Below are 26,443 nucleotides of genomic sequence, written 5' to 3'. Positions count from 1 at the left end.
AACTAAATATACCTTCATTTATTTGATTAGTACAAAATGTTAGTTCTTTCCTTTTTCTTCTTGCTACAAAATTGAATAACCACTCAAATTTATCCCTTTGTTTGTTTAAATAGTACAACATGGTCTAGAAATTCTGAGCTAGTTAAAAATGGCATTTCTTCGCTTTTTTTGTGGTTATTACAAATTTATTCCTTTTTTTATTTGTGTAGCTTTTTTCTGTTTGATAGAAATATTAGAAGAAAGGCATAAAAATCTAAGCCTGTTATAAATGGTTCTCGTTGGAACAAAAGGAAATAGGAATGGCAAAAAAAGGTATAAAATGGTCCTTCTTCGCTTTTTTCGAATGAGTACAAAAATAAAATAGACCACCCAAATTTATTCCCTCGATTATTTGAATTGAACCAAAAGGTATAAAATGAACCTTCTTCACTTTTTTCTGGTTCGTACAAAGCTAAATAGCTCACTCATATTTATGCCTTCGTTTATTAGACTAGTTTAAAATAATATAAAATTCGCAGCTAGTTAAAATGGTCATTTTTAGCTTTTTCCTTTGTTTATTGAAATAATACAAAATGGTATAAAATACTCAGCTAGTTAAGATGATCCTGCTTCGTTTTTTTTTTTCAAATTAAATAGCTCACTCAAATGCATTACTTCGTTTAATTGATTTTAGAGTTGACACAAATTATGTCACTCAAATTTATTCATTTGTTTATTTGAATACTCCAAAATGGTACAATTTTTTTGTTTTTCTCGGTGATATAAAACTAAATACTCCATTGTTTATTTGAGTAGTAAAATACTGAGCCAGTTAAAATGCAATTTCTCATGGGTACAAAATTGAATAGGTCACTTAAATTTATTCTTTCGTATATTTGATTAGTACAAAATGTATATAAATTCTGAGCTTGTTTAAGTAGCTCTTCTAATAGTTGGTACAAAAGAAAATAATCCACCTAATCTTCACTTCTTTTTTTTTCTGGTTGGTATTCCTTCGTTTATTGGAGTAGTACAAAATGGTATAAAAGTCTGAGTTAGTTAAAATGATCCTTCTTCGTTTTCTTTTGTTTATTTGATTAGTACAAAATGGCATTTCTCGTTGGTACAAAATTGAATAGGTCATTCAAATGTATCCTTTCGTTTGTTTAAATAGTTAAAATGGCATATCTTTGCTTTTCTTCTGATTGGTACAAAAATAAAATAGACCACTGAAATTTGTTCCCTCTATTATTTGAATAGCACAAAAAGGTACAGAAATATTGAACTAGTTAAAACGGATCTTCTTCATTCTTTTCTGCTTCATACAAAGATAAATACTCCATCCAAATTTGAGTAAAATGGTGCATGTTCGCTTTCTCAAATTTAACCCTTCGTTTTGCTTAAATAATACATAGCTAGTTAATACGGCATATCTTTGCTTTCTTTCTTGTTAATCCATTTGAATAGCCCAAAAAGGTACAGAAATTCTGCGCTAGTTAAAATTGTGCTCCTTTGATTTCTTTCTCATTAATACAAAAGTAAATAAGCCACTCAAATTTATTCCTTCTTCACTTTTTTTCTGCTTTGTACAAAATTGAATAAATCACACAAATTTACTAAATGAGGAAACGTTATCTCAATATGTGGTTTCATTTACGAGATTGACCTTTGACCTCAATGACCATTATTTTTGAAACTTGTAGTAGTTGATGACCAATTACTAGATTTGGAAACAGCACCTCAATATTTGGCTCCGTTTTCGAGTTATTAGGTTTTAAGTATTTTGACCTTTGACCTCGATGATCATTATTTTGGAACTTGTAGTAGTTGATGACCAATTACTAAATGTGGAAACACCATCTCAATATCTTGCTTCGTTTACGAGTTATTAGGTTTTAAGTATTTTGATCTTTGACCTCGATGACCACTATTTTTGAAACTTGTAGTAGTTGATGACCAATTACTAAATGTGGAAACACCATCTCAATATTTGGCTCCGTTTACGAGTTATTAGGTTTTAAGTATTTTGACCTTTGACCTCGATGACCACTATTTTTTGAACTTGTACTAGTTGATGACCTCTTGCTAAATGTGGCTCCGTTTTCGAGTTATTAGGTTTTAAGTATTTTGACCTTTGACCTCGATGGTCATTATTTTTGGAACATGTAGTTGCTGGTGACCAATTACTAAATGTGGAAACACCATCTCAATATGTTGCTTCGTTTACGAGTGATTGGGTTTTAAGTGTCATATAAAAGGCGTATCCCACATAAACTATAAGACCCAGGTAAAAATAGGTATGATATTCGTACTCAGCATGGTCGAAAACCCCCATATGCCGAGTTTCATCCAAATCGGTTCAAAGAGCGTATCGAATCGCTATGTTACATAGGTATTCATTGTATTAAAATAGGGGTTGAAAAAAAATCTTATGTAATTTCTGCTATGGTAAAATAGGGGTTGGAAAGTAATCATAAAAGAGAACGAGTACACCCCTTAAAATGGAATGAATCTTATGTATTCTCTGGTCTGCTGTGTGTTCGTAGTCTCAGTGTAATTTCTGCTATGTTCAATTAAGGGTGGAGAAAATGAATACACCCCTAAAATGGAGGTTGTTGTGTTTATTATCTGCTCTGCTATGTGTTCGTAACTGCTATGTTATATAGTCTTATGCTAAGGGGTTGAAAACGAATACACCTCTGCTATGTGTTCGTAGGGGTTGGAGAATATGCTCATAAAAGGGAACGAGTCCACCCCTAAAATGGAGGTTGTTGTGTGTTACGTAGTCTTATGCTCTGCTATGTGTTCATAGTCTCAGTGTAATTTCTGCTATGTTAAAATAGGGGTTGGAAAATAAGCCATGCTCTTTTATTAGCTGTGCTATGTATATCTGTTCTGCTGTGTGTTCATAGTCTCAGTGTAATTTCTGCTATGTTAAAATAAGGGTTGAAAAATATGCTCATAAAAGGGAATGAATACACCCTTGTTATGTTATGTAGTCTTATGTTCTGCTGTGTGTTCGTAATCTTATATCTTATCTGCTATGTTAAAATAGTGCTATGTGTTATCTGCTCTTCTATGTGTTCGTAATCTTATGTGCTCTTCTATCTCAGTGTAATTTCTGCTATGGTAAAATAAGGGTTGGAAAATATGCTCATAAAAGGGAACGAGTTTACCCCTTAAAATGTGGTCATAAAAGAGAACGAGTACACCTCCTAAAAAGCGGTCATAAAAGGGAATAAATTCACCCTTAAAATGGAGGTCGTAAAAGACCGTGGGCTCACGGTGTACGGTGCTCAATTTCCCAGGGGCTCGTGAGTTGAGCGATGTTGGCCTCATATGTTCCAGATCGATCCATTTTCTACTACTTTGAGATATTCATGGGCAGAGTAGTTTTTTAAACTGTGAGTTGAAAGTAAAAGAAATGCAGGTACAACAAATGGGATGTGTTACTTTCTGCGTAGTCATTTGCACACAAATTGTGAATTTAGAAGATAATGAAATCAGTCTTATGCCTTGTGGGCCTTATGATAGTGACAGTAACTCAGTAACGTGGGAAAAGAAATTAAAAACCTATCAAGAAAATGTCAGTAGATTCCAAAAGTTGTTCGTCAATTTGTAAAGAAATGTAATTTGCAAGTTCGTTGAAGCAAAAAGCACCGGAAATATAAAAAGAAACTACGTAAAGTCAGACAAAAATTAAGAGTTAAATGTATGTTGTACTGTTTTTCTAAATTCTCAGTTTGTTCGTAAATTTTCTTTGAGAAATAAATGTCATAGTCAATGCAATGCACAAAAAAGTAGTCGTAAATGTAAAGTTGTTTTGTCGCAACACGATAACCAATATTCTGCATGGATTTTTGAAAAAGGCGATCAAAATTTTAATTTGAATCACAGTAATAATTTAGCAGTTCAAAATTTATTAAATGTGTTAAGTGCTGACTACGCATCACATGCTAATAAAAATCACAGACCTTTTCAGGAAGAATGTGGTAATTGGGTGAACAAACCCCTTATGTCTAAGCGATTTGAAGACAAACATAACAATAAAATTAAATGTCGGTCACTGATTACTATTAGTGATGTGTCATCAGCTGATCGTGATGCAGCAACGAAAGTCAAGTACACAGGTAAACCGAAAAACTGAGTGAAACGAAAAAGGCAATTTAGTGTTCAATATAAATGCAGTAAAATTTATAGAGAAATATCACGAAAGAAAAGAAATTGCAAATTAAGCAGTAAGAAGCTAGTCAAATTTTCGTGCAATGCAGTTATCATAAATATTGAGAAAACAAGTTTGTGTACTAAGCCACTGCTTCCTAAAGCAGAGAGAATTGGTGGAAACCACATAGTATCTTATAAATTCACATTAGTCCTTTATTGGCAAATGAAACCTTTTAAAATTGTTTTTGTGTTGAAAAAACCTAGAGTAGGTGTAGGGTAAACAAAGACCTCATCGAGCCGGACTGTTAGTATTTTATGAAATTGACGACTGCAATGATTTTGGGAATTTAAAAATTTTCTTTTCTTTTAATCGTTCTGTAATTTAATAATATTGACTTCAAATAATAGTGTACGTAAATTTCAGCAGTGTGATCAAAATTGATTTGTTTGTACTTCAACAAAAGTCAAAAGGAAAACATTGAAACGTTATCAGAAAGATTAATATGAATAGCAAATTGAGTTAAAAAAAGAAGTTGTGTAACAACGTAATTATTCTGTTACGATTTGTACTACTTGCGTAGTACGTATCGGCGTTAGTAGGCGTCCGTGACCCACTATGTGACCTCCCGACAGCCGAAGCCCTTTGTCGAAGATGGAAAAATATGCCAAGTGACTTGCCAAGGCATGAGATGAGGTTCCCTCCCACTTTTGGGTAACATTATATTTATTTAAAGCCTGCAGTAGACAATTTTCGTATTATTCCCTTCTTTATTCTTTTAATTCCAACCTTTTATTCTGTCCTTCACTCTCATCTCGGTGTTGGGAAACATAATTATAATAGTGTGGGTGGTGTCTTCTAAATTTATGAGGGTAGGCACTTTAAAAAGTGTAATGGTCTCACAAACCATCCGTTACCTGGTTTATTAATACAATAAGAATGTAATAAATGTATAGTGTCATAATTAATCAAAGAGTTATTGTAGGTATAAGAGTAAATTTTGGTTTTATGATCAAACGTTTTATAACGCTCACACCCACGCGTTGAGCCAATAAGGGCTCAGCTGTTGCTAAGCGAGAGAAAGCGAGTGGAATTCCTTCAGCCGATAGCAGCGCTTGCAACGGAAGACTAGGGATCAAGTCAATGTAGCATATCTTTAGTTAGATCGTTGCGTTTCGTCCAGAAACTAAGATTCATCCATTTCATGACAATTTGTATTCAAAATTGTTAGGACTCATTTTTTTTATTTTTTTATTTTTTATTTATTTTTTTTTTTTTTTACGAAAGGCGGTTGCAAATACCCTATTTTTTCCTCCAAGTTGAGACTCTTTTGTTGCCCTTCCAGCGATTGCCATAATTAGTATCCTGAACTTCTATGTTGTGCACAATTTAACACAAACAAATTTTCATAAAGTAACGTATGATGCTATGGTAAAATAAGGGTTGGAAAATATGCTCATAAAAGGGAACGAGTTTACCCCTTAAAATGTGGTCATAAAAGAGAACGAGTACACCTCCTAAAAAGTGGTCATAAAAGGGAATAAATTCACCCCTAAAATGGAGGTCGTAAAAGACCGTGGGCTCACGGTGTACGGTGCTCAATTTCCCAGGGGCTCGTGAGTTGAGCGATGTTGGCCTCATATGTTCAAGATCGATCCATTTTCTACTACTTCTCAACAACCATTATATCCACAAAAAAACAAGTTTCGTGAAAAGGAACACGTTCTAATTTATTGGCTAGGAAGGTGCCGGGGAAGCAATTCTGCTTTACCAAACATAATACTCTACAAGGATGCCTGAATGGGCTACTCTTGCCTTCTTTTTCAACGCAATTATTACTACTTTCGTAAACCTTTTGTAGTGAGGCACACGTTGCATCCAAGAACATTTTTCGTTCCTTTACAAGACAAACAAACAATAGCGGAAGCAGGTGACTGCTGATTGACGTGTATCTGCTGTAGGCGTGGCCAATTCAATGGTTGAGGGTAGCGGTTGAGAAACTTTTTTCCAATAGCTGAGTTGCGTCCATTACTTTTCCTTTTCTGCTTTGCTTCTAACTATAACAATACTATTTAAAGAAGATACAACAAATTCCTTGGCCTTGTATAACTCAAGTTTAACGCGACTAACAACAGAAATTATGTTTTTTTCTACATTTAATTTACAATCAGGTATTTCTTCAACCTGTTCGAACTTATTGTCAAGAAATTTAATGCTAGCCTGACTTACATTAACAGCTGGCGGGTGAATATTAACATATGATGAAATAGTGCAACTCTCAACACATTCATTTTTCACTGTTTGTGCGAATATTTTTTGGGCTACTGGGGAAATATCCCACAAAATGCCTTCAAACTCAGATCTAACCCATTCTGAGTTACTTTTAGCAAATTTTATTTCTAATTGTACTACCTTGCTTTTACAACTCTCGCAATTTTGAGTACTTTCATAATTAGCAGCTTTTGCAGAAACCTACGTGAAAGTTATAATTTCAGGAGAACCTGCAAATTTAACCCGTTTTGGTGACATGACTTCAGAATTTACCTTCCGATCATCACTGGAAATCTCGTTATTACGGACATTGTGATACTTCAAATGCTTTTTATATATTCTCTCTACTAACCTTTCGTTTGCAATGCGTACAATGTCTGAATTTTCATAATGAAATTTCAACTTATATAGGAAGTCTGACAAAGAAACAAATTCTGTTTCAAAAACACACTCATCTTTGGTTTTTTGATAAAGATCAGATTTAGGTAATTCGCGCATTTTAGCAACAATTTTATCTTCAATTTCAGCCCTGTATTCTATGTTCCTTTCCAAAATAGATTTTGCAATTTCTTGCTTTGCTCTTTTTCGAATTTTACACACTTCCTGATCTACCCTTAAAGCGTTCTCGACTTCTAACAATGTAAATCCTTTTTTTCGATATCTAAATTGGCTTCCTACTATTAAATACACTGATTCTTTCCATATTTTTCGCATTTCATGCAAAACAGGCATTATGTCTCTATTTACGGACATGATGATTAATTTACTAATGCCAAAAACAAAATTAAATAACACTAGAAAAGAACTACAATTTATCTCAATATAAGATACACTTAGTGTCGCCTTTATGCAATTCTACCAAATATCCCTATTTGGGCGCCATTTATAACAGTGCGTGGTTCAAGTCCCTATGAGAGAACGACATCTATAACAGTATTGGGTTCGTGTCCTGTAGATCCCTATCAGGCCTTAAGAGTTTACGATAGTCCGGGATTCGATCCTCTATGTCCCCTTTTTGGGAATACACTTTATGACACATTTACGAGTGTCCTGGGTTCGACCCTCTATATCGTGGACGTTTCCTTTAGACTTTAATAGCGATTCGGAGCTTCTACCAAAGCCAACCATATAACCACTGGACAGTACGGTTCAGAGTTCGGGTCAGAACATTCTGGGAAATTGACATAAAGGCTAATTCTAATCGTATTCCTATTGCCGATACAATTTAAAAATGCGAAAAGTATTATGTTGTATACGCAATAATTATTTATGCTGGAAAGAAAAAGTAGATTAAATTCTCTTAAACTACAAAACATAAATTTAAATCATGGTAATTAGTTTCGTAAAGGATATGCACACTTTTACGTTTTCGTTTTAATTAACAACACTAAAACTACAGAAACACATATTAAATTACACTTTGGCACTTTGATTTAAATAATTGAATATGATAATGCAATTTTACACTTGGCCCAATAGTTCTTATTATGATCTCGGAAGGCGCGGGAGTCGCGAGCTACGGGTTGAACTTTACTACATCTTACAGTTTTTATTATTATTATTATTTTTTTTTTCGCACTTTCACTTCTCATCCACTTCGATGCGGAAGAAACTTAATTTCTGGCGGTTCCAGGAGGATGCACTTGAAGGCGGAAAATTACCTTTTTCCATATGTTTCCAATTCATGTTTTCCTTCTAGATCGTCTTGGGGTTAACTTTTGAGAGTCGTCCGAAGGGATCCTAATCGTATTGCTTTACATCTTCTTATTTAGAATAATACGTTGCACTAGCGGTGTTTTACATTCATTTTGATAATGAAAACATAATAAACAACATTTTATGCTTAATTTTGATTGTGTTGATATATTCCCAGACAGCACAATGCACGTACAGTAACCGTATAATACATGTACAATTGCACGGATGCAACATGTGCATCATCTGTATAAATGCACGCCTGTACATATGATGCACATATACATGCCAGGTTCTATTCAACATCTTCACGTGCACAGAACATGTGCAATGCACACGTACACGTCATGCACAAGTGATTTACACCTACCGCGCAGGTGATTTACAAGTAGCACGTATTCGATTTACATGTAGGACAGCGGTGATTTACACGTTGCACACAGGTGATTTACATGTAGCACACAGGTGATTTACACGTAGTAACCAGGTGATTTACATGTAGGACAGATATGATTTACACGCAACACACAGGTGATTTACACGCAGTACCCAGGTGATTTACATGTAGGACAGAGGTGACTTACACGTAGCACATAGGTGATTTACACGCAGTACCCAGATGATTTACATGTAGGACAGAGATGATTTACACGTAACACACAGGTGATTTACATGTAGAACAGAGGTGATTTACACGCAGTACCCAGATGATTTACATGTACGATAGAGGTGATTTGAAGCAGTACCCAGATGATTTACATGCAGTGCACAGGTGATTTCCTCGTAGTACAGAGGTGATGTAAAAGCAAATTCGAGATGCAACGAAAAAAGGAGTTTATATATTTGGTGTCTTACGCAGTAACCCCATCTATAACTGCAAAGACATCACCTTCAAAGTATATAACAAGTAACTAATAATTGTCAGTGAGAATTTAGGTTTGGAGCTTATTATTTGCAACGAGCAAAGCTTTAGGTAGTATCTTTGACATGTTTGCCAAGTAACAAATAACGCAACATATTCTGCTGTAATCGGTCATGAAAATAATTTTGTAAACCTATGAACTGCCTGACTGTAGTTACATCAGTACAATGCTGCCACCTGTTTATCTTGTATCCTAGCTCAGTGGACGTTATGGAGTTTTTACAATCATTCAGCTGTTATTCGTCAAAAAGTCTCTATAACACCGCCTGGAGGAAAAACGACACCTACTAAAAATGGAGGTTACTTTCTGTTGATGAGAATGAGAGTAAAAGAATGAAAGTAAAAGTATACACTTGCACGGTATTATGGACGTTTCATACACACGTGCAATAGCCGTGCAAATACCCATGTGCACACAACGGCTTAAGCACCGGTAATTTAAATGTGCTTCATCCACGCAAATGCACATGTGCATATGCACGGCTCAAGCATGGGTTATGCACATACGTTGCATCCACGCAAAAGCACATGTATACATAACGGCTACAGCACGGGTTATATAAATGTGTGCTTCATCCATGCAAATGCACATGTGCACATAACGGCTTAAGCACGGGTTACGTACGTGCGCTGCATCCATGCAAATGCACATGCGTATATAACGGCTTAAGCACGGGTTATATAAATATGTGCTTCATCCATGCAAATGCATATGTGCACATAACGGCTTAAGCACGGGTTACGTACGTGCGCTGTATCCATGCAAATGCACATGTGTACATAACGGCTTAAGCACAGGTTATATAAATGTGTGCTTCATCCATGCAAATGCGCATGTGCACATAACGGCTTAAGTACGGGTTCTGTACGTGCGCTGCATCCATGCAAATGCACATGTGTACATAACGGCTTAAGCACGGGTTACGTACGTGCGCTGCATCCACACAAATGCGCATGTGTATATAACGGCTACAGCACGGGTTATATAAATGTGTACTTCATCCATGCAAATGCACATGTGCACATAGCGGCTTTAAGCACGGTTTCTGTACTTGTGCTTCATCCACGCAAATGCACATGTGTATGTAACGGCTTAGGCACGGGTTATGTAAATGTGTACTTTATCCATGCAAATGCACATGTTCACATGCACGACTTAGTCACTGGTTATGTACCTGTGCATAACCCACGTAAATGCACATGTGCACATACACGGGTTATGTATGTGTGCTTTATCCACGCAAATTCACGTGTACGGCTTATGCACGGGTTATGCATGTGTTCATCATCCACACAAATGCACATGTGCAAATGTACGGCTTATGCATGGATAGTGCACATGTGTCGTACACGTACGTGTTGTCTGGGTTTGCGCTAGTTAAAATACAACATTATTTTTTAGACACTGCGTGGTTACATGTTGTGGTCAGATTCGTTGCACCAGTCAAACAAACTTAGTTTTTCTCCTCATCTCGCCGTGCTTCTACCCAACGGAGAGGCTCACAATTCAACCTGTTGACGTCAGAGCTAAAAATAACTATGACAAGCTATAGGCAGGAATTTTTGGAGACGAAGTTTGCTTTCTACGCTTAATTCTAGCACCTTATTTGGAGAAGCGAGAGGCTCCACCCAGACTTCCGTCGCAGACGCGACGCACACATATATATATGCATATTCGTCTGTTTGCTGAGAGAAAAATTCTAAGAAGTGCTTTTATACGAGGTTCACTTAAAAAGTTAAAAATTTCTTCAATAATATTCAATAAGTTGGACTATATGGTTACAATATTAGCATGAATCTCCTTGTTATTCCTGACAACATCTGTACATATTCCTCTACGGACACAAGTGAAAGACGTCTTGATAAAAAAAATTGGCAAGGAGTACCATAAAGGGACATTATTTTATCGATTTTTTTTTTCAATATTACACGGTTTGCAAAGATTTGAACTTATTTCCGGTTGGAATTTCTAATTCGTGTATGATCAATGTTTTCTTTCTTTTTACATATAGTATGTAATAAGCAAATACATTACAAGCACAATTAATTATAATGTCAGTGATATATGGTGTTCATTGGGCAAAATACTCCAAACAATAAGGATTCATCTCAGACTGGAGAAATGGTTATCTTTCATTTTTCATTATCATTTGACCATGAAAGAAATGCCGGAGAGATATAGTAACCCCATATACAAATGTGTGATGTTGGAATGTATAACTCGCAGGATATGATGCTTTTCTAAAAATTTCAATGCTTTCAGTATATCCCTAAAAAATGTAATAAAGAAATTATGTTTTTTTTTTTTTTTTTTTTTTTTTTTTTTTTTTTTTGAATATTCGATTAGAACTGAACAATCTACACAAAATTTGGAATCGTTCAGCGAAAACGCTACTCTTGTAGCACTTGTGGTTTTGTAGATCTTGTTCTAGAAATTGTTCATAATATACTGTTTCTGCTGACATTGTACTTTTATTGTACTCTTATGCATACATTGCTTCAGATGAAAACTTACTTCAGAAGTTTCAACACCTATTCTGAAGCCTTCCAAAAACTTATATATGTAATACGTAATCACTAACACTACTTAATTTAAGTTTGTGTCCTTAATAAAATAACTACGATGTATTGGCTAATTAAGCTTTTTTTTTCAGACTACGTAGTATGAATATAATAAACTCGTTATTTCCCTGTATTTCAGTTCACGCGCTGGTACAACTTGTTTGCATTATTCTGGTTTACACAATTTTGTGTAGGATGTCAACATATGATCATAGCACATGCAGTCTGCAGATGGTTCTTTACCAGGTAAATGTAGAATTAATTTTGATACAACAAACATTCCACCCAAAGTTTTCAAAAACCGTACAAACATGCATTAATTATTGTGATAGATCACTGTTTAATCCAATGTGTTTTCATATGTAAAGATAAGCATTTCAGAACCTGTATACATTAGTATAACAAAAATGTATCTATATGTAGTTGTATATCCAATCAAGTCTAATATAACACTCGTAATATAGTACTCATCCTAAAAAGTTACACTATCAAACTTCAAGATCTGAATCTATATCGTATGGGAGAAATTAGTTCTACTAAATAAGGGTTGAAAAACATCCCCCCTTAGAAATGTAAGATTCTGAAAATTCAGTTTTGAAATGCTTTAGCTTGAAAACTATTACATTTTAAAAGGTCCAGCATAAGTCTTACTTCAATATCCATTCTTTACAAAACTAAGTTTATTAGGTTTTTTTTTTTTTTTTTTTTTTTTTTTTTTTTTTTTAAATTTAAATCAAAGAATTGCTTCCTGAAAGGGTCTATCCGGTTGCAATAATGTGAACAGACTTTGGGGGAAATGGCTGAAATTCAGCTCAAATGTGGAAGAGACTATATAGATTCTATTTTCCAAAAGCAAATTGTCCTAAAATGGATGGAACATACTTAAAAAAAAAACAAAAACGAAACATTAACATTAATGTCAATGGAAAATCAATGACAAAAAATTTCTCCACTTATCTCAAAAAACAAAAGCAAGAGATGGCTGAAATTCATCTCAAACAGAAAAAACTTTATATGTAGATTCTATATTCCATAAGCAAATTGTCCTAAAATGGATGGAATATAGTCAAAAAAAGCACGAAACATTAACATTAATGTCAATGGAAAATCAATGACAAACAAAAAATTTCTCCACTTATCTCAAAAACCAAAAGAGGAAGATGGCTGAAATCCATCTCAGACGTAGAAGAGACTGTAGATTCTATATTCCAAAAGCACATTGTCCTACAAAGGATGGAACATAGTCAAAAAGGACGAAACATTAATAGTAAAAAAATCACGAAACATGAACATTAAAATCAATGGAAAATGAACGAAAAAAAAAAAAATGAAGTCGTCCACACATTAAAAAAATATAATAAGAAAATGAATAATTGAAAGCTTATTGCAAAGACATAACGAAAAGTTTAAAAACGATGTATAGCACGTAAGGTACAGGTAAATATGGATTAATATTATTATCAAAAGTCACTTTGTTTGAGTAAAACCAATAATAATGATAAAGTATATGCATCTTCTTCGAGTTACCCATGGCACTCCACGCGGAGGTTACGTGCTTGAAATATCTCACATGTGGATTTGGAATCCCCAGACTCGATTTAGCACGCAACGTGACTTTTGACCTGATCACGTGACACGGTCTGGTCCTTATGGCAAACTGGATAGGCTCTTTGGTGTTACTTTTAGGCTGCGTGTGCGTATATGTATGCATATAGGGTTGGAAAAGAAAGCAATTCAGAGACAGTCATAGAGAAACAAACTTATTACCAAAACTCAGTTAAAATCGTTATTGCACAGCCAATAATTCATCAGACAGGAAAGTTAAGAATTGATTGAAATTTAACGTTTAATATAAAAAACAAGGCGATAAAACGAAGCCTACTCATTAAAGTTGGATCCAAATCATTCATTGGGTTTCCTTCAGAGGAATTGTATACCATGGTTCGAACTCAGTACCCAGGCACGTAGCCAGGATTTCGTGAAGGGGGCGGGGGGAGGGTCCATGATATGAGATACGTGGTCATCACACCAGGGGCTCGATCATTCTAAACTATTTTACTGGAACATATATTGGTTCGTTTAGCCAGGATTTCGTAACGGGGGGAGGAAGGGGGCGTGACATGAAATTCTGAAGGCCAAGGAGCTAGATCAACCTAAACTACTTTACTATCAACATATGTTGGTATGTTAGGACAATAAAATGAGGATATGTTGGTATTTTAATAAGAAACTATGAAGAAATCTCGAGTAAAATAATTTTAAAAAAAAGTATTAAAAAAGAATTTACAATATTCCTCCTCCTTCCTCTGTTTATTCAAATATAACAATTTTCCTTTCATTATGACCTCAACTATTATAAAAAGTACATATTCACTATTATAAAAAAAATACATAATCAATACTGTCTTCTAGACTATTTTACAATATCTGCGTTCCTTTCTCTGTTTAATCAAATGGTAACAGAACTTTCTTTCCACATAAATTTTTGTTTTTATTATTCCGTCAGCTACTGTCGGTTCCAAATGACAGGTTAAAGGAGCAGCAGAAAATTGTTCTTAAAATAACATGTTTGATACTGCAAGGATGCTATGACAAAAAATTATGATAAAAAATGTCTACGCTATCACACAACGGCACTATGCTTTCGGAAGCTTAAAGTCTCCCTGAGTAGTAGCAGAAATTCCGAGAATTCCGTAACTTTTCTAGAAATTTCAAATTTCTTGACTCTTCCAGGATATCTCGCTTACCTCGTTCCCATGCATTGCAAGTAATACAAATCTCCTCACAAGAAAGAGTAATCAAAAGCTTCCTGTAGTTTTATTTATTTATTTATTTATTTTTAACGCTGATCCTTCTTTTTCTCACTTCATTTTGTTTTATTCTTTTTTTTTTTTTTTTCATTTCTGGTCTCGAAGGGAGCTTCAGACCTCTCGGACTCTCCCCCTCCCTTGGCTACGTGCTTGTCAAGACCATACATACAGAAAACACATATGTTAGGCATTTGGCCATGAAAGAGCACTAGGCAGAAGGCAACAGAAAGAAAGAAATCTTGTTAGATCTGTTGTTATCTTTGGATAGTCATTATGTGCCAGATTAACGTTATTCAGTTCACTTCTTGCTTACGTTGCTTCCGCTCCCTGTCTGATGATACATCAGCGAAGATACATCATACATTAAAAAATTTTAAAAAATATTTTTTTGTTTTGTTTGTATGTATGTATGCTTTTTAACTAATTTCTGCTAAATTGTATTTACATTAATAGGCCTATATGTTGTATATACGTATATATAGTGGTGTCATTCTGTCAGTTTACTCAAACCGACTGTTTAAATTCCTCAATTGGTGGAGCCGGTTGTTAAAATTGTCTCTCCAACTCTAGATCCAGTGCTTACAGGAAAAAAAAATCTCCAGTACAATTTTTGAGAAACCAGTATACGAGGTGTATTCAAAAAGTATCGAATCTTTGGTTGGCAAAAATACATTTATTGATTTGGAAATCCGAAACACCAATCCCCTTGAAAGTATTCTCCTTGGTAATGCACATAATTCTTCCAGCGCTTCCGCCATTGTTAAAAATACTCCTGGAACGCAGTTCTTGAAATGGTGAGCAACCGTGCCGTCGCATTCCGCATGATGTCTTCTCTTGACTCTAATCGGGTCCCTTTCAGTGGTATTTTCAGCTTGGGAAATAACCAAAAGTCACACAGAGCCATATTGGGTGAGTAGCGAGCCTGACGACACACAGGAATGTTGTGTTTGGCGACGAAAGCCTGAATCAAATGCACAGAATGGTATCTATTGTTTGCAGCTTCGATACAAATTTCGGACACTCTTCTCATGCACAAATTCTCGTTCAAAATCGAAAGTACCGATCCGAAGCTTACCCCTCTATCGTTCGCAATTTCTCAGACTGTTATACGATGGTCCTGCAAGACCACAGTTCGCACTTGCTCAATGATATTGTCATTCCGGCTTGTTGAGGACCTACCTGAACGTGGTTCACTGTCCACTGATGCGCTGCCATCTTTGAAGCGGATGTGCCACTCTTTTATGCGTGAGGTGCTCATGGCATCGTCTCCGAAAGCCTGTTGAATCTTGTGAATGGTTTCCGCTTGGATAACACCAAGCTTTTGGCAAAATTTGATACAATATCGCTGTTCAAGTTTTTCTGTCATTTTACAAAAACTGAAACCCGACGACCGCACTAATCGTCTTCACTCGTTGGTCAACCGCTAGTGACTGACGCTTCCTGCGGGCGGGAAAAATTCACGACTGCGCATGAGTGTCTCCCCTACGTCTATACTGAAGAAAGTCTCCCGTGCTTCATTGGTTTACGCGGGAAAAAAATAAGGTTCAATACTTTTTGAACACACCTCGTATATTATTTTTCTTTCCAGCTTTTATTAAAGTGACAATTAAGACATGCTGCAATTTAGACATGACACTAATTTTCTACAGCATCTTACCAATGGAAATGTAATTCTGTTGATCGTCAGACGAAGTTCATTTCTGTAGTATATGTTTAGTTTCCAATTTGAAACACAAATTTAGTATTGTGCACACCGATGTAAAACGCGTTCTTGACGGTATAACGTTTTGGTATTCACACAGGCGTTCCTGCTTTGTTTTAATAATAATAATTACTATTATTATTACTATTATTATTATTCTGACTGTTGGCTAGACCTGAGACTAATGAGTTTTTTCTTTATTTATTTAAGTTTGGGCCTGGAAATGTTTCTTTCACGTTTCTCGTTTTAACTCCCAATATACATATCAAATCATCAATCAGTTGTGTTCTTCTTCTTCCTACTCCTCGCTTACTAATAAAGAAATAATAAAAATTTGTAAACATTTCGAAAATGTTAAAGTGTTAGATATTAGCAACAGTCCAAGGGAGTATCACACCAGACATGGGTTGCATTTCAACGGGATAGGTAAAACAATTTTGGCAGAAAAACTGTGTAATCGAGTCAAACAGCAGCCAAAGAGGTATCCTATACCACTAGCATGGCAAGTCGCAGTAGAAAATAACAAAGATGTAGCTCCTGTAGTACTTGACAGTAGAAACATCACAGACAAGAGTTGAAATATTCAGTTCAACGAAAATGCACACTCTATTGGTGTAGAGTTAGATTATGTCGATAGAATTAGTTTAGTACAGAGGGCAAATGTTTTAAACCAGAAAGCAGATGATTGCACAGAGGTGACAACAGATTATGATGACGTTATAGGGTCAGGCTAAATTAGCAGTAACATTAGTAAAGTTAGTAGTGTTAGTAATCTAAATTATGAAAAGAAGTTATTGCACCCACGCACAGAAAACAATCGAGTAGATGATGTAACTACAGAAAATGGCCAAAAGGTAGAACTACGGAAGAGAACGCGAAAGGTGTTATCCAGTGATTTTTTATGGTAGGGGTATGAATTTATTTTTTATGGACCGACACTGCTAAATGTTCAAACACTAGTGAAACGCTAACAAATTCAAAACCAATATTTCCGCATGACAGAAAAAAATTAAGCAAGAAACAAAATACTCCACATGTATCGATAGGTGGCATTAATATTTTTCATCAAAATGCTCAAGGTCTCAGTAAGGTAAAAATTAACATACTAGATGTACTTCTTTCCACTGAATTAGATAATATACATGTTATCTGTTTAATGGAACATTGGCTAAAATTAGATGAAATAGAATATTATAAAATCCATAAATATACATTAGCAGAGCGCTACTGTAGAACGGATACCCAAAGAGAAGGAGTTGCGATCTACATCAAAACAGGATTAGAAAGAAATATATGTAAAAATTTTACTTATCTCAACACCGAGAAAGAATTTGAGTCCTGTATTATAGAATTACCAAAACAAAAATTATTTATCATTTGTATTTACAGAACCCCGAATAGCAATATTAAGGTATTAGCACAGAATTTAGATGAAATACTGAAAAAATTAACTACTCCAGGTAATAAAGGATTGGTAATAGGTGACCTGGATATTAATTTTTTTGTCAAACGGTATCGATAATAACGTACAGGTTCTTATTGATTCATACATCTTAACGCCAGTAGTTAGGGAACCCACGGACAACAAAGAGCTCAATAGACCAAATGCTGCTAAACAAAGATGTTTTAGAATATTCCGTGAAAGTTTTCAATACCGGATTTTCCGACCATGAAGCTCAAGCTTTTACCATTCTAAATGTAACCATTAGCAATACTAACAGAATATCGAAAACTGTCACTAAAAGAAATTTTAGCGAAGACAATGTAAATTACTTTAACTATCTCTTAAGCGGTGAAACATGGGAGGATATCAAGCAAACTATGGTAGATAAAGCCTGGGAAAATTTCCTTAATATATATAGTAATTACTTTAATATAGCATTCCCGACAACCACTCATAAAATTAACACACACAAGACAAAGTCGTGGATAACTTCAGGAATAAAGAAATCCAGCAAAACAATTAGAGTTGACACAAAGAGTCAAACAAGAGTTATCAAACCCGGAACTTAATAGATATTACGCGAATTAAAGCGCATATATAGACGTGTAATAAAAATGGCTAAAAGAATGGAATATGACAAACGATTTGAGTTTTCAAAAAATAAACCAAATACACTTTCGAAAATAGTAAAGAGTGAAATAAATAGTAAAGCATCTTCTAGGGAGATAGGAGACATTGGATGGAGACACTAAAATAACTGACTCAGTATTATTTGCTAATATTATAAACTACTATTTTACTGAAATCGGAAATAAAAGTGTAAGGGGTATTAAATTCGAAATAACATCTACTGAAGATAGGATACAAAAAACAATGTTCCTTCAGCCAGTAATACCAAACGAAGTTGCTCAAATAATTTCAAAGGAAAAAGACAAATGGTCCGTAGGTTTTGATAACATTCCAATGGTAATACTGAAGAAAAATTCCGCTCAAATAGAGGAACCTTTGAGGCAGTTCCCTCAAAAATTAAAGTTAGCACGAATTAAGCCAATTCATAAAAAAAAAAAAAAAAAAAAAAAAAAAAAATGATAGGCATAAGGTAGAAAACTATAGACCTATAGCCTTACTTTCGCCCTTCTTAGAAATCATTGAATCAACTATGCAAAAACGTATAATAAATTTCTTGGAAAAATATAATATAATAGACATTACTCAAAATGGTTTCCAACGCGAAAAGTCAACTGAGACGGCAATATTTAATTAATTCGATTATATCCGGGATGCATTAGACGAAAGGAAAAATATAGTGGCATTTTTCTAGACTTAACTAAGGCATTCGACCTTGTCTCGTATCAAATACTTCTTGAAAAATTAAACAATATCGGTGTAAGAGGAGTTGTAAATAATTGGTTCCAAATCTATTTAGAAGGTAGAAATCAAGCCGTAGTAATTGATCACACGAATCAGCGGGGTACAAGCTCCAAATATACCTCTGACATTAAACCAATAAAATGTGGGGTGCCACAAGGCTCGATTTTAGGTCCTACTCTTTTCATAATTTTCATCAATGATCTTCCAGCTTACATAAAAACTGCCAAACAAACTATATTTGCTAACGATACAAGTCTAGCTATTACTGACAATAAAATGCAAGTTGGTGTCGAACAAATAATAGAAGGGTTAAACTCGTGGCTTGAAAATAATAAATTAAAATTAAATACCGATAAAACTACAGTACTAAACTTTCATCACTCTCGAAATACAAATGTAAACAATCCAATTGTATCTATTAAAAATAAATATATAGTTACGTTAAAGCAACGAAATTTCTAGGACTCTGGGTAAGTGATACACTAACGTGGGATAGGCACGTATCAATACTCCTAAAGAAACTTTGTAAGGTGCCTACTTACTATGCCTTAAAAAGTATGAAAACATCATTCAACCTATCAACATTAAAAGTAATTTATCATAGTCAGTTTGAGAGTTTACTTACGTACGGAATAGTACATTGGGGAAACGCAGCAGTAAGTACGACAATTTTTAAGATTCAAAAAAGGGTACTGAGAACAATGAAAGGTACAAAATCAAGAGTATCATGCAAAAGAATATTCCGTGAGCTTAAAATTCTCCCACTGCCTTGCCTCTATATATGACAAACGGCAATCTTTATAAGAAAATATCTAAAACCGTTTCTTAAATGCAACAGTGACATTCATACATACAATACCAGAAACAAAATCGATCTTGCAAGTCACATTCATAATACAACACTTTACCAAAAAGGTCGAAATATACAGGAATACAAATTTATAACAGCTTACCCATCAACATAAGAAACTCAAAATCTGATCACCTTTTTAAAGAAAGACTAACAAAGTACCTACAAGAGCACTGCTTTATACTGTCTCGGAATTTTATGAACATGCTCAAGCTAGAAACTTGTAGTTGTATGAATCAATAGGAAGGTATTTATTTTATTATTACATGAGTAATCATACTTATTTACATATTATTATAATCAAATATCTTCAATACATATTTACTAAATACTAAATGAAGATAGTATAATGTAAAAAATACAAATTCTCGCACTATGAATAAAACCAGGTAGATGAATAAATAAGGTGTGGTATTTCTACATATATATATATATATATATATATATATATATCATGTTGCAAGACTAATGTGATGTATAAGAAGTTGAGTAGTAATTTATTCTATAGACAATAATAGGATTTGATATGTTCTATACCTCATGTACAAATGTACAATACTGTGGTCTCTTGAACGCAAAATAAAATAAATAAATATGACGACATGAAGACAATTTCTTCACAAGATGTATCCAATCTAATTGACCTTCCTACGATGGATGCTGGTTAAAATGTTTTATTCTCTCCTATTTGTTTTAAAACATCTTCCTTTGTTACTCTCTTCATCCATTTTATCTTCTTCATCTTCCTCTTACACAACATTTCGAAGCTCTAAATATTTCTTCTCTAAGTTCCTTAATGCCCAAGTCTCTAGACCATACAGTCCAATACTCCATATATAACACTTGACGAACTTCTTCCGTAGTCCAATACTAAGCCTGTTAGTTAAGAGTGAATTTTCCTGTTAAGTGTTTCAATAACCACCAGAAATATCTAATCGGGAAAATGCGTGGCTTCGAATCACGGAATTGCTGTTACGAAACTGAAACACTATGTTACAATTTCACCATAATATTTGAAGACTCGCAGTAGAAAACAACGTTAAGTGCCGAAAATAAAAGTTAATGTAACAGTAGAAACAAATGATAGTAAATTGTGCCCAAGCGTCACAAAATAGAAAATATCATTGCTTAGAAATATAACCAAGCATTTAACGAGGTATGAAACTCTAACAAAGGCATAAACGTATTAAAAAGTAAAATAAGTGAAATAATTGTAAGGTGGCACTTACATTGTTTTCTACAACGACTCTTGATTTAGGAACAGTGAGCTTTTCCGTAACAACATGTCTCCTCTTGTGACTTTTTTTTCTTTTTAAATCCTGGATCTATCTCAACTCTTCATGAGTTACGCCAACAAAGTAGCAACAAGCATGCTGCATGAGTTAATTCTAGTAATTTTCTACTAGTATCATTGGAATAAATAAGAGTAATATACAAATACGTAATAATATAACCACATAGTAATAATATTAATACTATGTCAACTTACTATACGAATCATATAACCAATTGTTCAATGATTTTAATGACACCACTATATATATATATATATATATATATATATATATATATATATATATATATATATATATATATATAATAGTTAGTATCTTTGCTTATTAATGTGCTCTTATTTAAAATGAATTAAAATCACTTTGACTTTGACATGACTTCTTTATTTCTCTGTATTAGAAACAAAAGCAACCTTGGATGGCCGGTCTTAGCCGGATACCGTACCTTGGTTCGATACCATTTGGGATCAGTAGCTCTAGGATCCTTTATAATTGCACTTGTACAAATTATCCGAGCAATACTGGCAACGATCCAAACTCAGCTGAGCAAATACGATAACAAAGTCACTAAATGCCTCTTGACATGCTGTATGTGTTTCTTATGGATATTTGAAAAAATACTCAAATACTTATCAAGGAATGCATATATAGAAACAGGTAAGAAATAATATAATATTATAATGATTTCCTTTTTAGTTTTATATTTAAGTTTGTCCAAAGAGAATAATTTATACTAGAAATGTTTGTAGTATATAGAAGTTTTCACTAAGATTCGAACTTTTAATATGTTAGCATGCTTCCTCTATTGTCGTTATTAGTTTTACAAATGTCGATATTACGGATGTTCAACATGACCAGAAAACGCACATGGAAAAATCTAGATAGCTTCAAATCTCAAATGCGGACACTATTATCACTATTTTATTAAGGATAATACAATAACACTCATTAAAATGCTACAAATAAAGCGCAAACGTCACGTGACAGTGTCAATGAACACCTGTTGCAAAGTAAACATAAATAAAAACAGTTTTCTTAAGTCTCGATACTGCAGAGTCAATTATAAAAATTGCCTCGTACGTTTTCCAACAACATAAGACATAAGTGAACAGGAGCATTTAATAAGGACAGACAAAATAATAGGACACTGCATAAGCAAACTGTAGTTATTTGTTTGCTTGTCGAAGTTTAACATTCCTTTCCAACACCCGGAACCATACCAGACGTAAACCTCAGTTTATGGTACAATCCGAACCGCTATAATGCGTTCTTTTTTTTAAATGCTTCTCTAACGTAAATCGAACCCGAGACTGCGTGTATCAAAGGCACACGTGCTATCCACTAGATCAGCGGAAGGACATTATTAGCATTTCTTCTGTGCTTATAAAAGGGGGCGCATGGTGTCTGAGCGCTCACTTCTGGTGCAAGGATTTCCTAGTTCAACCGCAAGTCATGGTAAGTTTGTGGTGGACAACATCATGTTCACGGGTTTTCTCGAGGTTTTCCCGTTTCCTCCCACACTTTCACCTACTCTTTCATAAAATCGTTAACTTTCGTCCATCTCCTTTAGCCTGCAGGACATAATTATGAGACGTGGAACTGAAACATTTCATTTCACGTCCCATAATTCTGCCCTTCAGGCTAAGTAAAAGTGAAGAAACCTTCGTCTAAAAATACATTTGCATCTTGCTCACTGAAAAAAATCTCCTTTTGTTTCAATGAAGGACATAGAAACCCCCTTTAAGCCTTTAAAATCATTTTACATAATGTAAAGGCTAAGGCATTAATACGCAGACAAATATTAAATTTCGGTTAAGACTTCTTTAAAAATGTGTATTATCATTCAACTTATATACATATATATATATATAGGTATGAGATAATGAAATTCTTTTGTACTGATCTTGTCAAGTCTCAAGAGCATTACTGAAAACAGCGTTTACAACTTCAGAAATGTATTGGAAGTTTTTTTTTATTAGTTTTTTCTTTGTTTTCATTAAAACAAAAGAAGAAATTTTTGAGTGAGCAAGATGCAAGTGTATTTTTTTTTTTTTTAGGCGAATATTCCTTGCTTTTGCTATAGTTTCCAGTCTGACAAGAATCGTTGATTTGTTAAAAAAAAAAAAAATGTAAACTGTAGTTAAAATTGTAATTTAACAATTATTTCAACTGTAAAATAACATGTAAAATTATTACCAATATGTTCAGTTTATTTAATTACATGTAGTTCTACAGTGTAATTACATGTAAAACATGTAATATTACATGTAGTTCTAATATTGTAAGTTTCAAAATTATCTTTCATGTCCTTCATGCTATTTTATTGCGTCAATTACATGCCTTTTTATTTTATAATCATTAAAAACGATATAAAAACATGTTCCAACATACATCTGGTCAAAGATAAAAGTTTTATATCAAATCAAAGAACACTTCCTTTATTATGCTCATTGCAAATATTTATTGAGTTGCGGAAAACAAAGCTTGTAAGTGTTCATGTTATTTGGTTCACTGTCTATAAATCGAAAACTGATATCCAGATTTTGCACGGCAAGTAAAAAAAAAAAAAAAAAAAAAAGTGTACCCGTAAGTAAATAAAAAAAATCAATATATTTTATTCGTTCAACACCTTCAGTACTTGCTGTTGCTGCTTCTAGATACGCACTTCTTTCTGCGAAATCTTAATGAAATGTTGAACTTGATCTTATTTATTGCATAGGTGTAACTAGGAAGAGGGGGACAGAGTAAAATATCCTAGTTACACCAATGGATTCCTGCAAATGCTTTTATGGAATCTTTATTTTTATTTATTAGTAATTTAAAATATAATAACAGTTGATTTATTAAAATTTATCTGCTCTATTTATCACAAATAAATTTTTAACTAACTTTTTCTTTCTTTTCCTGACAGCGATGTTTGGTCATAGCTTTTGTAAAGCAGGCCGACAAGCTTTCAAACTATTATCAAACAATGCATTGAGAGTTGCTGCTATCAATTCTGTCGGAGACTTTGTCCTGTTTCTGGGGAAAGCAGTAGTAGTCATTTGTACTGTTCTTTGTGGGATAGAAATGATCAAGGTGAGACGATTTCTTTTTCTATTCTTGTCCTACTTTTCTAATGAATCACACAGTTTGTTCAAGACATTTTAGATTATTATGTATATCCTCGTTCTGGTGAGGATATGATAAGTAAATAAATAAGACTATTAATAACATGTGTTATAATCAGTTTTCTATTCAGGTAAATTTAAGCGAAGGTGTTTTCATAAGGCTAGGCGAAGAAAAATAAAATCCAAACTTGCTGATGTTACAACTCACGAAAAGGGCTATGTAAATTTGCATTTGTAAAATTTAGTATCCCTTTCAGAAGAAGACTACATGAAACGTGGCTTACAGCTTATCATGAGATCTGAGTGACATATTCTCAGTGAGAATCAAATCCATCTTTCTCATTCAAAGATATCCCGTCAATTTCCAGGGACAATGTTGTAGGTGAAAATTCCATGTCAAGCATTAATAAATTATTTTCTGACAACTTTAATTTTTTTCATATCAATGATAGTGATATCCTCCTATAACTTCACTTTAATATTCATTATGTACAGTCGTAAAAATTCTTAGAAAATAATGGTTCATCATCTTTAAATATTTTATATGCCAATAATAAATTTGAAATAGTGAATTTATTATTATACCTAAAGAGCCTAATTCTTTTCTCCTGTGGCGCGGAATCTGGAGCCACCGCCCCACTTTCTCCACTCACGGAACAGCCCTGCTCTCATCAAAAGTAGTCATTTTAAACATGAGGGATTATTATTACACGTCATTTGTTCTGTTCTGAATATTTCACTGCTATCATGGGAGATACTTAGATTCAAATCATGAGTCTAAATGAAATTCACCTTTCTAGTAATAAAGAGAATGTACTATACGAATTTGAAAGAAAATATATTTTACAAATAAAAAATCAGGCGTTCAAAATTTCAGATTACAAATTAACTCGAAAATTCACTGAAATTACTTCAAATATTAAGTTACTGTATTAAATTTTTTTTTTTTTTTTTTTTTTTTTTTTTTGTATTATAAACACGTAGAATATCTTCACAAAACTCTGTCAGAACAGCACTTGTGTAAACATATAAACGACTTCTTTCTTTCTTCCTCATATTCACGATTTAGGTTGCCTTTCCTCTTTCTTGTCTCCTTCACTTTCTTGTTGCCCACCTTCTTTTCTTTCCCTACTTTTGCGTAACATTCTCTCTCTGTATTTTCGCATCTAGTCTGGGGATAATGAAAACATTTTCGCTAGTATAGTACTTAATCAGACATTAAAATTCGTTATCTTTCATTTAAGTTCTGGTATTGTAATTAGAGAGCTTTACTCATTGCTTACTAATTACGCGATCATTCAATGAAAATCTGTGCTTAATATGAAGATGGATTGGAAAGTTAGTTGCCTGGTCTTCAAAATTAGAGACTATTTGGGTAAGTTATGTTTTATTTTACCACGTAATCCCCCTCGACCGAGGTACATTCACGCCGCTTCGCCAGTAATGCTTCTATACCATTCTTAAAAAATTATTCCTCCGACCTGCAAAATATCCCAGTGCAGCACTTTTCACCTTTACATCTGAAGAAAATCGCTAAGAGCCCCCCCCCCCAAACCAAAACTTTTTACAGGCTTCTAAACAAGTGAAAGACAGAGGGGACCAGATCAGATGAATAGGGTGGGTGCGGCAACAGTTCGAACCCACAAGAATGAATTTCTGCCATGGATGCACAGGACGTGTAAACGCGCGCATTGTCCTGGTAAAACACCTTTCTTCACAGCATTGCTGGCCTTTTAATTCTGATTTCCTCACGTAAACATTGCAGAAATGTGTAATAGTATTTAGAATTGACAGTCTTTCCCTTTACCAAGAAATCAATCAGGATAATGCCCCTATCATCCAAACAAATTGATGCGCTGACAAAACTTGTTTGGCTTTCTTTGGGACAGGGGATCCAGATCGTTTTCAGTACTTCGATTGTTTTGATTCTGGTATAGGATGGTGTATCGATGTCTCGTCCATAGTCAAAAATTTGACAATAAACTTCTCCGAATCACTTTCAGAGTTCCAAACAATCACAGGAAAGGGTGAGTTGATTGCATTTGTGGTCAACTGAAAGCAACTTGGGTAGCCACATCGCGGACATTTTAGAAAACCCTAATTCGTTTACAATAATATTTTGTGCTTGCTCATTGGAAATACCCACAGTCTCAGCTATTTCTCGGATTTTGATTCTGCGGTTATTCAAAATCAGGTCACAAATTTTATTGACATTTTCTGTAGTGGTCGACGTTGAAGGCCAGTCACTGCGGGGATCATCTTCAATGCCGTTT

General features: G+C 34.2%; 1 protein-coding gene across 1 annotated transcript in view; it reads left to right on the top strand.

Annotated features, from left to right (window-relative positions):
* Positions 1-26,443, top strand: part of LOC145675973 (choline transporter-like protein 1) — a 156,114-nt gene that overhangs the window by 112,173 nt on the left and 17,498 nt on the right. Inside the window, exons 12-14 of the mRNA XM_081746802.1 lie at positions 11,731-11,837; positions 21,461-21,717; positions 23,972-24,138. Of these exons, the coding sequence (XP_081602928.1) occupies positions 11,731-11,837; positions 21,461-21,717; positions 23,972-24,138 (531 nt within the window). The remainder of the gene's footprint in view (positions 1-11,730; positions 11,838-21,460; positions 21,718-23,971; positions 24,139-26,443) is intronic.

This window comes from Thermobia domestica, chromosome 18, assembly GCF_964235325.1.
Source record: "Thermobia domestica chromosome 18, izTheDome1.hap1.1, whole genome shotgun sequence".
Classification (NCBI taxonomy): Eukaryota; Metazoa; Arthropoda; class Insecta; order Zygentoma; family Lepismatidae; genus Thermobia; species Thermobia domestica.
The sequence above is the reverse complement of the archived record's forward strand: the minus strand, read 5'-3'. Positions and strand labels throughout refer to the sequence as shown.